The following is a 19,174-nucleotide window of genomic DNA, read 5'->3' as shown; positions in this document are numbered from 1 at the left end:
TGCTTCCAATATACACACATGCCACAGTTCTAAATTTAATCTACCTAAACCTTAAAATGTCTTAGCTTCTTTTGCTTTCTGGTCAAATAAGGTACACTGAAAACAATGCTGTGGCACTACATCCCCTGGTCTTAAACTGACCTCAAAAAGCAGAATACAAGGAGAAAATATACTAAAGAAAAATAACAGATTGTTATATCATCAAAATATTCTCTACATAGAATATACTCACTTTTGGTGTCTCTAGTGACATCCCTACTAAAACTTATTTTTAACAATAGAAGGTGCTCTATCTCCTGCTTAAAAATAAAATAAAAAATCAAGTGTCTGTTGGTTTAACCCTGTTGCTAATATGTATTTCTACCCCAGAGAGTATTGTGGTATAGATTCAATGTTAAATTTACATTTCTTTTTTGTTATGCTGAAAAACTACTGAAAATATGGGTATTCCTTCTTCCAGGCTACTAAGCTTTAATCTGAAAACAAAACAAAACAAACAAATAAAAACTCAAAAACTGTGGGAAGTGTAGCTGTATTTTCCATAGAGAGATATGATGACAAGTTGAGTCTGCAACACAGAACATCTATAAAATATTCTCATTACCAGACCTATAATTATGATATTTTATCTTTATCAAGTTTCTCTAAGAGAAATATATAATGTACAAGAAATTTTTAATAACTTGTGAAAGAAAAGCAAGCTGAGTATTTGATATTATAATATCTTACATTTTTAAATAGATTTTAACATTCAGACTCTAGATTTCTTTTCTTCTCTTTTCACACAGCTTACCTTGAGAAGCTCATTGGCTTTCACAGCTTTAACAATTACCTCTCTGAGAATAATTGCCAAATTTGATCTGCACCTAATATTCTCCTCAATTCTAGTTGCTCTTTCCAAGAGGAAATCAGATATTTTCACTTGCATGTTTGATCTGAAATCCAAACTTTCTGTATTTGAACCCCTCATTATCCTCCAAGTTATGTTTTTTCTTTCCTTTGCACTTCAGTAAAACAAAATAGCATCAATATTTTTCCCTATTACCCATGCACAACTTATTAGAGTCATCTTGAAACACTCACACTCTCAGTTTTTTATAATTTGAAGTCTCAATTCCAAGCCTTTCATGATGTACCCCCACCTCATGCCATGCTATCTTCCACTTCTCTACATTTTAATGAGGCCCCACATTCCATATTCTTTCTCTGGAGCATTCTTCTTCCACGTTCCCACCTGGGAAGCTACTTATCATTCAAGACTGAGCTCAAATAGTCCCTCCTTTGTGAAACCTTCATTAATCCTCAAGGTATAGCTGCTTACTTCCTTTCCTGGTTCCTGTTTCTTGCATTTATTTCTCCTTAATTTCTGTAAGTCCTTGAGGGCAGAATTTGAGTCTAAATTAAGATTTTTCTTTTTACATGAAGAACAGAATCCAGTGTATAGTAGATGCTCACTAAATGTTTTGATTTTTTCAACTATTTTATTTCAGTCTATAGTTATTTATTTATTTAATTTCATAACGCATGCATGAATATATGAGTATATGAAGAAACAAAAGCTCAATAAATCTTTGACTTCCTTATCCATTTTCCTGGCTTTCATTTCACTGAATTTTGTTTTTCCTTCAAACTGTTTACTTATAAAATAATTCCCCAGGTAGTTTGAGCATCTGCTTAAACTGAAAAGTCAAAACTTTTATGAACACCATCAAATTGTACACTTTTTTTTTTTTATTTCAGGATATTATGAGGGTGAATTGTATGGTATGTGAATTATATCTCAATAAAGCTATTACCAAAAGAAAAAAAAAACTTTTATGAAATATCTTACATGAAATAATTCAGTATATATTCAAGGTCACATATTGGTGAACCATAAAAACATTTTGTAATTTTGAAATAGTAAAATAAATTATTCTGAGGACAGCTTTAAATGAATTCCATACATATGAGAAGAAATTATGATAAAAATAATTGTAATATTTAAAGGAAAAAAGAATATATTTAGTGTGCTCATTCTTACAAATCATTTGCTTCCACTTTTATTTCCATTTTTCTTACAGACTATCAGTTCTGTCAAATTAAATATATGATAGGACCATTTTTTGAAGTTTTAGTTTTCCCCTGTGAAACACAGGAAACATTCTCTTCAGACAATGATTAAATGTAGAGTTTTCACTGTGTTTTCCTAAGGAAAACCAAGCATTAATTTCTCCCTCCTAAAACATTTAGTTGCCAAAAATATTTAATTCAAAACTCTGAATGTTTTAGCCTCCAGAATAGTGGAATTGTGATGGTCCTTTTCATTATATTTTTCTTTTTTTGTTGTTACAGACAGACAAAAAATATCTGAAGCCAGTAAAAATTCCATAAATTAGCATTTATGATGTAAGCACTATATTAATAGTAAAGGCAGAATCTAAAAAAGTAAATATAATAATTTGAAGGTGCAGAGTGAGCTCCCATGGAGAAAGTAAAATTACTAAACAGCTACTCTGCCGTTATATGAACAATGGAAGGCATTATCACATTTTAAGTGCCATGATAATCACAATGATAGTGATAACTAACATTTATATAGCTGCATCCAATTGACCAGTGACACCAAGCAGAAAGGACTTGGCTAATGAGTTTGTAACAGCCAAGGTATGGGCACTGAGATAAATTTTCATCCACAATCAGGGAATATGGTCACAAAATGTAAATATGAAGATTGTCTTTGAGGTGAATACTTACTCAAAATGAAGGAGGGAGAGGCAAATATCTATAGTCAAGGTAGAGCATTCAACAGAGGTCAAAACTTAGAGAAAGTAAGAGAGAGGTTTATTAGAGAGAGGATCAAACTCTCCCTCTTTCTCCTCTCTCTCTCTCTCTCTCTCTCTGCATGTGTGTGTTTGTGGCTCAAATGAAAAGTGGCTTAAGCAACTACAAACCAGAGTAGCAAGAATTGACTGTCTCTTTGAAGTTCCCTCCCTTTATAACATCTGATACAAACACACACTTGATCATTAGAGAAAATGGGTGAAATGTACAATCTGAAGCCTAAGCAAAGACAGAAGAAGGCAGTGGTTGGATTGAAGCAGAATTGAGATTTTGTGTCATATGGGCATGAGAGACATAGAGATAAAGAATTTCATGAGACAGTAGTCAAAATATGGGCAAAGTGGGTTAGCCAAATAAGAAAATAAGTAAAGGAAAAAGTGGTTATATAAATTGGGGAGAAAATGAAAGGAATTGAAACAAAGCATGATGAAGTTGAGAATAAGGCATTAATTTTTTTTGGAATAAGAGAGTTAGACATAGGAATGGGAATTTAAAATTTCATATATGGAAAAAATCCTTTGTGTAGAATATATTCATCATAATCCTGCAGAAGAGCAAATAAATCCAAACTGTTCTAATTAAGAGTTCCTGAAACACAGCAAAAATAAGGCTGATAATATTAAATTATTTTCACAAATCCCCATCCATTGGAATATCTGTGTGTGTGTATGCATGTGTGTTTTAAAGCAGTTATTTTTAAACTCATTACACTATTAGTTTAGGATACAGATCATCACAAATTGCTTTTTTCCTATGAAAATAAACATTTTGTTTTTACATATAAAATTAATTCAATATTGTGTTTACAATTATATACTTATCGCTATCCCAAAGAAATGATCATCAATTAAACTTCTGAGAAAATGACTGTACAAACTGCCAATGGCTGGACTATATATGACAATAGAGCTTTTACCCACAACCTCTGTAGCAACCAGTCCCAGAAGCTAAATCACAGCCTTTGTAACAATTCACCCAGAATGGACAGGACTTGGTCAATGACAGCCAGCTTACCTCTATTTGCCCCAGCTCCCAACCCAGTAACAATCAGAGAAAGCCAAATATGCTCCTTAAATCAATCATGTAAGATGTCCTGCTTTCTAGTTAGCCTGCTCCAGCTTCCCTATGTCAACAGTCTCCAATCAGAAAATACTTGTCTTTTATTTTTTTTTTTTAAAGCTTTCTCTCTTTCCTGCCTGCCCTTGAGACTCGGCCAAAAGCAAATGATGGTGGCTAACTCCTTTGCAAGGTCTGAATAAATAGTTGCTGTATATTTTCATTCTCAATCTCTTTGTTTATTCCCACATTTCTAATTGTTTAGTCTCCTATGCTTTAAGAAAATGCATAATTTAACTCTGCCACTTTAAATCTCTGCAGATTCACACAATACAGAACTGTTCTGTCACTTAGAAACTCATATAGCCATTTCACCAAATTCTATGATAAATTTACTACAGAGATCAGAAATTGAAATGCCAGATTTCAGGTAAGAGTATTTTTGGTCTCCTATTTAATTCTGATAAACAATTACTAGATGTCATTTAAGCTGAATTTTTGCCCATTACTTATAATGTTAGAATATATGTACATTTATATCATGTAAAAATAACTGGAAGATTGAATTATTTTCCTTTATGCTAAAGTATTTCTCCTTGGCATTACTAAATAATGTTTCTAGTAATTCAAGACTCCATAAAGTAAACTGATTCTTTATAGGAGAATATTCATGGAAAAGGCAATGATAATAGCTTATAATTATTCTAACACACTGTCCAACAAGAAAAAAAAGCCATCACAGAGTGAGGCAAAAATAACTCCTTCTCCCAGATATATTTAGTTAAAACATAAAATGAATGTTTTCTTAACATTGCAAATTGAAAAGCCAGACATGTTTTTCAAAATTTTAAATGACATACATATCCCATATTTTTAAATTATTTGCTAGAAATTTGTGTATATTTACCACACATATGACAAAGAGAATTAAGTAGTCTTATTAAGTAAAGCAAAAAATAAATTTCTCTGCCTTTATAGTTTAAATCATAAGACATAGACTGTTTCTAAGAGGGAAAAACATAAAACTTACCAATATTTCTTATTCCCTTTGCTATGTGGGCTGCAACATTTAAATTGCTATTGTTAACACATTATATTAGGATATAACCACTTCACCTAGAAAGCAAAACGAGCCATGTGCAAAGAGATTTCTTATTTAACAAACAAAAGGATGTGAGGCACAGAACACATACCTTTTATACATTCCAACTATACTTCCAAAAAGATTTAATTCTGAAAACCTAGCTGAAGAGAGGCCAGGTGATTTCCACCCCTCTCTCTGCTCATTTTCTAGTCCATCTCTCAGAGTTGTATCTTGGAAAAGGCAAGTGGGGCAGAAATGTCTCATAAATATAAGCTCATTTCCAGTGGGAGGTCTGCACAGGCTAAGGAACAAATTCAACCCCACCTCCCATTCTAGTTCTTTATTCACCATCACTCTGCAGCTGCCACACCCAAGGGCTGTTTTTTGTTTGTTTGTTTCTTTAATTTCAGAATATTACAGGGATACAAATGTTTTGGTTACATGGATTGCTTTTGTACTGCTTGGGTCAAAGTTATAAGTGTGTCCATCACCCAGATAATGTATATTGTACCAGTTTGGTATGATTTCACAGATCCCCTCTTCCCTACTCCCACCTGCATGATTTCCATTGAGTTTTACATCCATCTGTGCACATAAGTGCTGATCAGTTAGTTCCAATTTAATAGTGAGTACATGTGGTATTTGTTTTTCCATTCTTGTGATCCTTCACTAAGCAGGATGGCCTCCAGTTCCATCTAGATTGTTGCAAAAGGTATTAATTCATTATTTTTATGGCTGAGTAGTACTCCACGGTGTACATATACCACATTTTGTTAATCCACTCATGAATTGATGGGCACTTGGGTTGATTCCACATCTTTGTGATTATGAATTGTGATGCAATAAACATTCAAGTGCAAGTTTCTTTTTGGTAAAATGACTTTTTTTTTTCCCATTGAGTAGATAGCCAGTAGTAGAATTGCTGGATCAAATGGTAGGTCTACTTTTAATTCTTTGAGGAATCTCCATACTATTTTCCATAGAGGTCGCACTAGTTTTCAGTCCCACCAACAGCACATAAGTGTTCCTTTCTTTCTGCATCCACACCAGCTTCTATTGTTTGGGACTTTTTGATAAAATCCATTCTCACTGGAGTTAGGCAATATGTCATTGTGGTTTTGATTTTCATTTATCTGATGATTAGTGACATTAAGCACTTTTTCATATATTTATTGTCCTTTCAAGGATTCCCACTGTTAACACTGCTATTCAACATAATGCTGGAAATCCTAGCCAGAGCAAACAGACAAGAGAAGGATATAAAGGGTACCCAAATGGGGAAAGATGAGGTCAAACTTTCTCTATTTGCTGATAATAGGCTCTTATATCTAGAAAACTCCAAAGATTCTGCCAAGGGACTACTGGAATTGATAAAAGAATTCAGCAAAGTCTCATGCTACAAAATCAATGTACAAAAATCAGTAACATTTCTATATACCAACAACAGTCGAGCTGAGAATCAAATCAAAGACTCAATACTTTTCACAATAGCTACAAAGAAAATAAAATACCTAGGAATATATGTAACCAAGGAGGTGACAGATCTTTACAAAGAGAATTACCAATCACTGAGGACAGAAATTGCAGATGATGTAAACCAATGGAAAACCATACCATGCTGATGGGTCTGCAGAATCAACATTGTTAAAATGTCCATAGTACCCAAAGTGATATATAGATTCAATGCAATCACTATCAAAATACCAACATAATTTTTCACTGATCTAGAAAAAATAATTCTATGCTTTGTTTGGAAGCTGAAAATAGCCCAAATAGCCAAAGCAACTTTAAGCAAAAGGAACAAATCTGGAGGGATCACTTTACCAGACTTTAAGCTATACTACAAGGCTATAGTAACCAAAGCACCATTGTATTGGCACAAAAATAGAGACATAGACCAATGCAGTGGAACAGAGAACTGAGATCTAAAACCACTCACATACTGTCATCTGATTTTTGACAAAGTAAATCAGCAATATACACTGGGGAAAAGAATCTCTATTCAATAAATGATGCTGGGAAAATTGGATAGCCACATGTAGAGGACTGAGGCAGGATACATATCTCTTACCACTTACAAAAATTAATCCAAGATGGATCACAGACTTAAATCTAAGACATGATACCTTAAGAATTCTAGAAAAAATGTTGGAAAATCTCATCTAAATATCAGCCTAGGCAAAGAATTTATGAAGAAGACTCCAGGGGCAATCATTGCAACAACAAAAATTAATAAATGGGACTTGATCCAATTGAAAAGCTTATGCCAAGGAAACAATCAACAGAGCAAATAGACAACCTACGGAATGGGAAAAAATATTCACACGCTGTACATTTGATAAACGGCTAATAACCAGTATCTACAAAGAGCTCAAGCAAATCAACCAGTAAGAAAAAAATCAACCAACCCCATTGAAAAGTGGGCAAAAGACACCAACAGAATCTTTTCAAAAGAAGATATATTAATGGCCTAGAACTGTTTATTTACCATGAACCCAACATTACCTCTCCGTGAGTTTTTATGAAGGCTGTTTTGTTTTCCCTTCAGTTTGACAAACTTCAAAGCCCTGTCAGATCTTAGGCTCTCCTGGACATGAGGAAAACTGGGAGCTTAATGCTTCACAGCAAACCCCTTTTGATCCACATATCCCTCCATATTCTAGGTTAACTCTTTTTTTTTTTTTTTTTTTTTTTTTTTGAGACAGAGTCTCACTCTGTTGCCCAGGCTAGAGTGAGTGCCGTGGCGTCAGCCTAGCTCACAGCAACCTCAAACTCCTGAGCTCAAGCGATCCTCCTGTCTCAGCCTCCCGAGTAGCTGGGACTACAGGCAGGCGCCACCATGCCCGGCTAATTTTTTCTATATATATTTTTAGCTGTCCATATAATTTCTTTCTATTTTTAGTAGAGGTGGGGTCTCGCTCTTGCTCAGGCTGGTCTCGAACTCCTGAGCTCAAACGATCCGCCCACCTCGGCCTCCCAGAGTGCTAGGATTACAGGCGTGAGCCACCGCGCCCGGCCCAAGGTTAACTCTTTATATTTAAAATGAGTAGAGTGGGAAAATACCTGGCTCATTTGCACACAGGTAGGCTTAGCTAGCTGGCTTACCAAGATTCTGAGAATACACTTAGGGATATTATAGAAATATAAAACTAGAAGAATTGCTGGTTGTGATATTAAGTAACAAGATAAGCTAGTCCAGCCCTTTTGGAAAATCAGCATATAATATTTCTCTTAGGTAATTAATCAAAATTAAAAAACAAATTTGTATTCTTCCCATGCTTATTATACATACGGTTGGGCTTTTATTATGATACTAATTGACATTTTTCAAGTTGTGATATTTCAGAGGCATTGGAATAACCTTGTGATTGTCCACATTTGGTCCAGGAAGATTGGCCCATTAACAGAAAAGTAACATCTATTAGCAAATAGATAATTCAGACTTATAGATTATCAAAATAAAATTATTTTTCTTATTAATATAATAAATATCGATCCTCAAAATTTCAGAGGAAAAGAAAAGGAAGAAATTAGCCCCATGCTGATAAAGGAAATTGGCATCCACACTGATTTGGCAGACAACCCATTTTCTGCAGCCATTTCTCTCTAGTTCTCTTCAGGTTATCATTCTCATAAACACAGAATTGTGTCATTAGAATACAATAAAAAATGAAGACAATCTGATAATGCAGTCCCTCTCCATTGTTCCATTGTCTGTTCGATAGAGTAATAGAGACACTTCATTCAATACCTGTCATAGTCTCAGATACCTGGTTATAACTAGACCCAGGTGAGAAAACCTTGGGAATCTTTACTTTCACTATTTAAAGATCAGCTCCTAGCAACATTCTACATTCCTTTGAGAGCTGAATTTCTGCCATCAGCTTGTCCACTCCTACCCATTATTTTCCTTTAGATCCTTTTCTTTCCCTCTGTCTGCTTTGCTGCCCACCTTCTTGCCCTCCTCAGTTCTTCATTCATTCTATCTTATGCTGCTCTGGCTGAAAATTCTCCACTTCAGGTATTGTATATACTTAAAACCAAGTACAGCATCTAATATTTGGTAGATTCTCAATAAATGAGCCAATGGAAATTCTAGAAAAACTTATAAATTTTATAAATTAACACCTATTTTTTCAAGTAAAAACTGATATCACATTGTATCTTTTTTTTTTTTTTTGAGACAGAGTCTTGCTCTGTTGCCCATGCTAGAGTGAGTGCCGTGGCGTCAGCCTAGCTCACAGCAACCTCAAACTCCTGGGCTCAAGCGATCCTCCTGCCTCAGCCTCCCGGGTAGCTGGGACTACAGGCATGTGCCACCATGCCTGGCTAATTTTTTCTATATATATTTTTAGCTGTCCATATAATTTCTTTCTATTTTTAGTAGAGATGGGGTCTCACTCTTGCTCAGGCTGGTCTTGAACTCCTGAGCTCAAACGATCCGCCCGCCTCGGCCTCCCAGAGTGCTAGGATTACAGGAGTGAGCCACCGTGCCCAGCCCACATTGTATCTTAAAATATAAAATTTCATGAGAATGAGGACACCACTCTGGCATATCTTTGAATAAATATAATAGTTTTAAGAATATTAGTGCTTAGAGCAATATTACGTTCCTTTAGCTATTTTCAATTTTATAACTTTAATGACATTAACATTAAAAGAGGCACACTCTTAGAAATATTTTTTCTTGCAAAGATAAAATTACTGGTTTGTATTTCTTATTTGAGAAAGTTATTTTTTGCCTTTTACTCCACAATTTTTCTGCAACCTTTAAGAAAATGCATCCTGGGTGATCACATACTATCATTAAATATATGGAAAGTTATACCTATCTTCTGCTCAGACGGGGGAAAGAATAGATTCTCTCAAGTATTATGTAAGTCAAAAAATGTGAGAACTGTTTAAATTTGGAGTCAAGATACTGTTTGAACAGAATTTACCTGAGGGGAGAGAAGGAAAGGAAGTCATATTTATTTTTAAAAATTAATATACAATCTAATATCTAAATAGCATAAAGAGAAAACTTTCACAACCCTAATAAATCCTATTGGGCTTCCAGGTTAAGATGGTAGATTGACAAATGAGTCTACTTTTGCTCCTTCTCCAAGTCTTGCTAAAACTGCAGATGAGTCTGTCTGTTTTCTAAAGACCTAAACTCACTAGGATGGGGAGAACTGAATGGGGAAGAGACAACAGCAAGAAACGTTAGAAAATTCAAAAGCAGATGATTAAGCGGTAAATAACATAGTCAATCCAAGAAAGTCAGAGTTCAAACCAGCAGTGGGGAAAACTAAGAATCATGCTAATTTTATACAGAAAATCCATGTATGACTGGAATTGGGGATGAAGGGAGGGACTGAACAAGGCAGTTTGATCCCCTCCCCTATTCCACACTACTGAATATTTACCGTTCTCTCACCCCAGCAAAATTCTAGAGATTATTTTCTAAAGAGGTTAAAATAGCCTTTGCATTGGTGGTGTTTTAGACACATTTAAGGGGTGGGGTATATTTTACTGACAACAAGGGGATTAAGCAAATGTGGAGATACTTAATGAAAAATGTGAAGACTCCCAGTCACCCTACGCTCCACCCCTCTGCTCCCAGATCCTTACCTTCCAGGCTGAAATCTGACAGATGCTTCTCCCAGAAAGTAATTAGTGCAGGAGGAAAGTTGCTTCCTCTCACAGGCCTTAAATCCTTAACTTTAATTCTAGACAGTACCAAAAGATGAATAAAAGGAATGCTGGGTTGTTAGAGGATGACACAGGCTCCATGTTAATAATGTAACACAGTTTATGTGACTTTAAGGATGGCCTTTCCCCAAGGACAAATTATGTTTTGAAACCATAAAGCCTGATTTCTCTGCCCTGGCATAGCAGGAGGTAGTGACAGAGATGCCTTGCTGTGCTGGGAACTGTGCACAAACGACTAGAGTAAAACATGTTCCACATCTTCAGTTTAGGCTAGAAGTGCCAAACGGTCTTCATGCCACGGGGCACCTGCCAAGGTTCAGAAATGGCTACATCAAGTTTTACAGAAGTAATTTGTCCAACCCCCTGTATTTTCTAGGAATTTATTAAGTTTCTGCTAGTCTATATAAGAATTTCCAAAGCCTGTTTAGTTATGTGAATCTCTATGGCCAGATCCACCCATCAGGTCTAGTCTGTGCTAGCAGTGCCACCCAAAAGTGCTTGTCACTCTTCTTGTATACCATTCCTATTTCTATTATGCCCCTACCATAATCCTTGAATAGTTCCCTGTTCACGGGGTACACACTTGTTTTTTTTTTTTTTTTTTTTTTTTGAGACAGAGTCTCACTCTGTTGCCCAGGCTAGAGTGAGTGCCGTGGCGTCAGCCTAGCTCACAGCAACCTCAAACTCCTGAGCTCAAGCGATCCTCCTGTCTCAGCCTCCCGAGTAGCTGGGACTACAGGCATGCGCCACCATGCCTGGCTAATTTTTTCTATATATATTTTTAGCTGTCCATATAATTTCTTTCTATTTTTAGTAGAGGTGGGGTCTCGCTCTTGCTCAGGCTGGTCTCGAACTCCTGAGCTCAAACGATCCGCCCACCTCGGCCTCCCAGAGTGCTAGGATTACAGGCGTGAGCCACCGCGCCCGGCCGGGGTACACACTTGTATTGCCCATAGTCTGAAGCTGGACCAACTCCCATCCAAAACCAATTTCCCTTGTGTGTCCTTGAGCAATTTAACTGACCTCTATTTTTTTAACAATAAAATGGAGCCTATAATAATCAAATTGTCCTGGGTACAAAAAATGAGAAAACATCTCTATTTATTAGGGTGTAGTAAGTAGTGAGGACTCATCAAAGTTTAGCTATGATGATGCTTCTTATGAATAAAGCAGTATTCGAAGGATATGAGAAAACAGAGTGTTTAGTGGCACTTCAGAAGAGATGGAGAATGTACTATTTTTCCTGTTATTATTTTTAACTATACAGCTATTTAAAAATCTATATGCGGGATACAGCATGGACTACCACCACATGGGTGCTTCCTGCTGGTAAATGCTGCATGCCAGCTGTGACCCCCGTCTCACAGGTCCCACTACAAATAAGCTACCACACCTGCAATAAAAGAAATGTGACATAGGTGGAACCAAGGAATAGACTATATATAAAACTGCTAAATTTAACCCTCGGAAAAACATTATAGTGTCTGAGGAAAAACTCTTAAAGCAGAAATGGGAGTAAAATGAAAGTAAAAAATAGTTTTCATCCATTTAAAAACAATTGGAGATTTATTATAGTCTATATGAACTGAAATTTAGCTTACTCTGAGTTCAGTTCAAGCACAAGAGATTATCAGTCTAATTTCAGTTTTACTACCCCACCTTTTGTTGTATTTTTAACACACAATATTCCTGTTTCATGGATGCCTTTGACAGTGACACCCATAGATTGTGAGAATGCCAAGCTCTTTAGATTTTGCAAAAGAAGAAGTGTGTCTATTTTCTAATGAGAATCACTCTGTGGCGTCATAAATCCTCTTCTAACACCCTTGCTACAGCTTATGATAACCTCAAAGTCCCTGATTTAGCAGAATCTTTTTTTGACTCACTTCAAAGTACATCACTAAGATATCAATTCCTTGGGGAGGAAGACACATGTAGAGCAGGCAATACTGCAATGAAGTCCATAACTTCACCATCTGTCAGGTGACATGCTCTGACTTTTCCATTTTGTTCTACTTCCCGATGCCATTTCCCTTCTTTCCCAGTCTGCACCCAGTCAGTCATTTCAATATCTTCTTTCTAGTAGTTTCAATTCTACTGCAAATTCCTTTCCAATGAAAGACTAGAAATATACATACACTCCTAGTTAACTGCCCCTTATATATACATACATACACATATTATATATCCATATATATAGTAAATATACATATGTTCCCAGTTGACTATCTTTTATATATCTAGACCTATTTCTCTACCCAATTTATCATTCCATTTTTGTCTTCTCAATCCTGCTAATATTTCACAGATAGCACTATTCAGCAAATAGAAGCTATTAGGCATTTACTCCTCAAACCTTCCATTTATTTATATATTTCTCTACTCCTTTAGAGAGAAAGAGAGATTTCCTCCTCTTTTCCATGGTTCTTAGAGAAAGGAGTTTCTTTATGTTTCTATGTTAAATGATAGATTTTTTTTGTCGTTTGTACTTATCACAATTATTATACTTACCTTTAAAAATATAATGAGCTTACTCTACCTACACACTAGAAATACTGATAATTTAGATTTGATTTATAACATTATTGCAATTTTTATATTCACTCTATATTTTATTTTCATTTTTTTCTCATTTTTAACTTATTTATCCCTTCTACATTAATTTCATCTACTGATATGAAAATTAGAATCTCTTGAATTCTACTTCCATTATTGTAAAGATCCCTTGGAAATTTAAAAATGCATTAGATAATTTTCTTTGCGGCAACGTATGGCATTAATACTTTTAACTTCTTTCTGAACATTTTGGGCCATTTTAACTCTGATCTCCAGCCTTTACATAATCTCTGTGTAGGGTGATGGCTTCAAATAGTCTTTTTGTTGTCATTGTTGCTGTTCTATCAAGGCTTATTTGAATGCACCAACAATATTTTCTATTTTTTTTTCTCACTATTGCTTATTGCATCTTAATTTTTCTTTTGGAGTAACATTTCCAATTGTGCTATTTAAAATCCATCAGTTTAATAGGTTATAGACTTAGGATCTCTATTTCTTAAAGGTGACCTGAATTTGACCAAGACCCCAGAGAAAAGCTCCTTTAAGCAAATCCATGGAAGTATTTCCAGTTGCCTTTTAGAGGCACAACTCTAGGCTTTTCCAAGGATCTTAGTTCCAGCTCCCCTGACTATATGTCTCTTCTTAATGCCCTATGGGTATTAAAATTAAAATCTTAGTGTTCAACATTTAAGATCTACAAATGGGGGTGGCTAACAAGAGTTTAAGGTTATGCTTACCCCCTGTTTTTCCTTTAATTTTTTTTTTATTTTAGGGGTACAAATGTTTTTTTTTTTAATTTCAGCTCATTATGGGGGTACAAAAGTTCAGGTTATATATATTGCCCATTCCCCCCTCCCCCGTCCCCCCGAGTCAGGAAGATGGGAGGGGGGAGGAGGGGATGGGTATATTCACGGCTAATGGGTGCAGTGCTCACCCTCTGGGGATGGACAGGCTCGAAGCTCTGACTCTGGTGGGGCAAAGGCAATATATGTAAGCTAAACATTTGTACCTCCATAATATGCTGAAATTAAAAAAAAATAAAAAAATTTAAAAAAGTGAAAAATTCTCTACAGTTCCCAGTTTCAATCCCATGTAATTTTAACCTTTTTCCCTATAGTTGGTATTTTAAAATGCCAAATCCTAGACCTGTTTTCAGCATTTTAGTACTTAATGTTAGGTATTCTTGTTTTGACTCAATTTTCTTCTGTGTTCGTTACTTTTTCATATGTCTTTTCTCCATGGAGTGTTTTATTCATCTTAATCCCTGCTCTCCAGATCCCCAGGGTTATGGCAGTGGCAGAATACCAGCAGTAGCTTTGTTGTAATTTGGTGTATATTTCTCTAGTTAAAGATAATTTGAAATTCACACTATTCTTTATATCTACGTAATGTTGAAATCTGGCATCATGTAAGGCTTTTTTGGGCTCTTTTTGGCATTATCTTTTTAAGTTTGTGTGGAGTGATTTAAATTTAGCCAACTGCCACTATCCTAGAGCCAAGATGAAACCAAATTATAATATATTTTCAAAAATTATTATGTATTTATCATAGAGCATCAATAAAGTATAGAAGTTAAAAATTGTAATTAAATTATCCACAATCCAACTACTAAAACATAATTACCATTTACTACCATTGCAGTGTGGTTTTGTTTCCTATACACAGGCATATGCATGTCTATGTTATATATGTCTATACTACATATGCATGTGATTATACGTGTGAAGAAAACAGAGGGTCAGAGCAAAAGAGAGACAGAGAAAGGGACAGAGACAGAGACAGAAATTTCTCAGAATCCTCGTCTACAGAAACTGAGCCCTGGGTCAAAGTTGAAGTATTCCATGTATGAAAAGGAATGAGAAGACATTTTGAATATATTGGCTGGGATTGGAAAAATGGCAAGACCTAAGAAGGAAAAACAGAAATGCCTATCCAAAAATATATTCTTTATAAAATTCTATGTATAATATATTGTAAATTTAATTTTCTTACTTTCCAATGAAATCTGCAGCAAAATCTTCACTGCCCATAATCTTTGGGAGGTGGATTTTCTTTCACAAGAATACAAAGTAGAACTGTGTTCTGTTATAAAGAGTAAGTTTGGTATAAAACAAAACAAAGGAGAAATACCCATAGGAGAACAGCCATACAGCCATATATATGCTATAAAATTTAGGCTATTTTTTTCCCTTTTAATTAAATATTCTTCCCTTCATTAAATACTCTTTTAAAATTCTTTTTATTTTCTGTAGACTCTTCTTCACATGGCAGGCTGTCATTACTTTAATTATTCCACTTATTCTATTATTTTGAATAATTCTGTAGTTATATAAAGAGTTTATCATTTCAGATTACTCCTTGGGATAGATTCCTTGAAGTGCAACATAGATACAGATACAGATGATATACATATCAAAGGTTTATAAAGGTTTTTAGTTTACACATATTGCCAAATTCCTATAAGGCTTATGCCATTTATGCTTTCACCACCATACTTTGTACCAAGACTAGTTTAAAAGTTGTAGCCAATTTTATAGATTTAAAAAGTATCTTATTCTAATTTTTTTAGGTTAAATGTTTTTCAAATATTCATTGGTCATATTTTTCATGTGGAAAAATCTACTAGGATATTATTTATTTAGTTTTACAATGTCTGCAAGTATTCTTTACATATAAGTGAAATCACATTTTTGTTATTTTTATGTGTACTCCATTATCTATTTACTTTTCAGTATTGTTTAGGACATTCAATTGCTGTAAAGAATTTTTAAAATAGTTCAATTTAATAATCCTTTTTCTTTCTTTGTGTATAATTCTTTAGAAACTTTTTCCCAATCAGTGAAAGATTCATGTACATTTTAACCTTTAATTATGATTTTTAAATTAACATGTATTCCATTTAGGATATAATATATGGTGATATAAATGAATGGTTTCCTAATTGATATTTGGTCTGCTCCAGGGTATCCTTCTGTTCTGTGGTTTTTATAATGACACCAAGACTAAATTATTTTAATTGTTATAGTTTAGTATATTTTAGTATCTGGTAAGGCAAGCACTATGTATTTCACTGCTTTTTGGCTAGCTCTATAAAATGACATTTTAAAACTATTACAAACTTTTTTATTACTTCTGGAATATACATACAATGTATGATTAATTCATGGCTATCATTAAGTCATTGTAATTTCAAATACAGCTACTTCCTATCTCAGGAGCAACAGACACCACTAATCCTGATTATACTACAAATCACTATAACTAAAATTGTGTAGCTATGGAAATCAACCATTCAGATAGCTGCAATAGTAGCATAACTTGGTTTACCAATTTCTTTGTGACAACATGTTAATATGATACACAGAGCAGATTCCTGAGGAAAGCAAAGGTGAGAGAGTATAAAGTCATGTCTAAAATAATTCCTTGGCAGTTTATGAGAAACACTGCCACATTTACTTATTCACAAAAATCTCTAGAACTACACACTCACAACATTCTCATTCTATATTATTTACTTCCCCCTACCACTTGATTTTTGGCAATTGCCACTCTGAGAAACTTGAGGTTTCAAGAATATGACCAATGTTTCTAACCATCATAAACATTGCACATCATTTTTCACACAATTACCTTGTGAAGTCTGTCATCTCCATCATGATCATACACATCTTCTTGGCCAGAACAATGATATCGTTGCTTGTATCATCCCATATCTCAATCTCAGCATCCAGCTTGCTTTTTACTTTCTTGAAATCAGCAACTTGCTCAGCAATCTTTTCTTTTTCTGCCTCAGGCAGTTGAGTCATCTTAGCCTAAAACATGTAATAATTAGATTTAAAATCATTCCACTATGTCAAAAACATTTCAGGAAGAAGTGGACATTATCGGATACTCATAAAATTTGCTTATTTAAAATCAGACACATTTCACAGATTCAGTCATTTAATCAAAACTTTCCAGTTTTAAATTTTCACAAAAATCTATTAATTTCTAATTATTTGTGCTAGAACTATGTTAAATTTGAGAATAAAAATGTAGAATTTGGTGTCTGAGCTTACTTAAATCTGCTTTGGAAAATAAATATAGGCCTTTGCAAATTTCTAATGCACTAAAATTTTAAATTAATTCAAATTTAGTGTAATACATCACATTTGTTAGAAAAGTGAATACAAAAAGGTAGAAATATAGCATAATTTGACTTGAAATGAGAATATGTCTACAAGCGTATGTATGTATATACATAATATAGATCTTCATATAAATGCTGAATATACATTGGTAAGTAATAACAGTATACATTTAAAAATCATATGTATATAAACAAGAACAAACATAAAATAATAAAGATGTATATATATTTAGTGCACATAAACAAATTCAGGTGTATACATGTGTATAAATGGTTATGAGGAAAGTGTAAGCATATTATGGGCAGGATTTATTATGGACAGCCGTCCCTAATTAGCATACTGTGTCTTGAGGTGCTATTCTCCCCTGCACAGTAAATCTTAATCTTTGTTAGCATGATATCATTCTTTGGATGTGTCACATTTTGAACAGTAAGCAAATTGTCTTCCAATTGCAATCTGGAATGCAGTAGTGATAGAAAACCATCTATACCACTAAACTACCATATTCACAACCTTAGCACTGGGGACCTATGAGTTTTTGTCAAAAAAAAAAAAAAAAAAAAAAAACTTGAAGTAAATGTGATTCGATAATCTCAAGGCCATAAAATTTCACGAGCTTCACCATGAAATTGTATTGTCTGTCTTTCAGTTATATTCTAATAGTAGAATAAAGGCATAGGTCTCAGAGGAAGCATTTTGAAAAAGATAAATCATGTAAGTGGAATTTACTTATTAGATTAGATAGAATATATGATACCTACAATACCTATGTTTTTCCAGATGCTAGTCTCTAGCCTATAAATGGGGAAATAAGAAGAAATCACTTCAAAAGCTTTTCAATATTCTGGATATTAGGTCCAGAATACTGAAAACATACTTTCTTGAATCAATAGTATACAATAGCAATAAAGCTTATATATACGAATAAAGGAATTAAAAGAATGGTAAATGAAAAATCCAAACAAAATATAAAAAAATTAAAGAATCAATATCAATTGTCTGACATTTATTCTCTATTTATGATAAGCCTAACTCAGGGTCTAAAATAAATTGGTATTTATAAAAATCTAAAGATTATTCATGCCTCAATTTTAACATAGTAGAGAAAATAAAAAATGGTGCTTTCTGATTTGAAGCTTTCTTTATTTCAACAGATTTAGGGGGTGCACAATTTTTGTTACACGGATGTATTGTATAATGCTGACATCAGGGCTTTTAGTATACCCAACACCAGAACAATATGTGTTTTTTTTTGTGGGTTTTTTTTTTTTTTATCCCTCACCCTCCTTCTGCCCTCAAGCCTTCTTAGTTTTCAAGGTCCATTACACCCCTTTATGCTCATTGTATATCAACCTCATTTAGCTTCCCCTTACAAGTGAGAATATGTATTTGTTTTTACATTCCTGAGATACTCCACTTAGAATAATAGTCTCCAGTTCCATCCAAGTTACTGAAAAAGATATTTCATTCCTTTTTCTGGCTGAGTAGTATTCCATGGACTCCAGTGCACACACATACCACATTGTCTTTACCCATTCATCAGTTCATGGGCACTTAGGTTGATTCCACATCTTTGCAATTGTGAATTGTACTATGATAAACATTTAGGTGGAGGTGTCTTTTTTATAAAATGGCTTCTTTTCCTTTGGGTAGTTACCCAGTAGTGGGATTGATGGATTGAATGGTAGGTCTACTTTCAGTTCTTTGAGAAATCTCCATACTATTTTCAATAGAGGTTGTACTAGTTACATTCCTACCAACAGTGTATGAGCATTCCCTTTTCACTCCATCCATGTCAACATCTGTTACTTTTTGACTTTTTAATAATGGC

The 19,174-nt window shown here is 34.3% G+C and overlaps 1 protein-coding gene across 1 annotated transcript in view; it reads right to left on the bottom strand.

Moving 5' to 3' along the window:
- Positions 1-19,174, bottom strand: part of CTNNA3 (catenin alpha 3) — a 1,434,719-nt gene that overhangs the window by 97,299 nt on the left and 1,318,246 nt on the right. Inside the window, exon 14 of the mRNA XM_069460558.1 lies at positions 16,844-17,025. Coding sequence (XP_069316659.1) covers positions 16,844-17,025 — 182 coding nt within the window. The remainder of the gene's footprint in view (positions 1-16,843; positions 17,026-19,174) is intronic.

The sequence above is a fragment of the Eulemur rufifrons genome, chromosome 28, assembly GCF_041146395.1.
Source record: "Eulemur rufifrons isolate Redbay chromosome 28, OSU_ERuf_1, whole genome shotgun sequence".
Classification (NCBI taxonomy): Eukaryota; Metazoa; Chordata; class Mammalia; order Primates; family Lemuridae; genus Eulemur; species Eulemur rufifrons.
The sequence above is the reverse complement of the archived record's forward strand: the minus strand, read 5'-3'. Positions and strand labels throughout refer to the sequence as shown.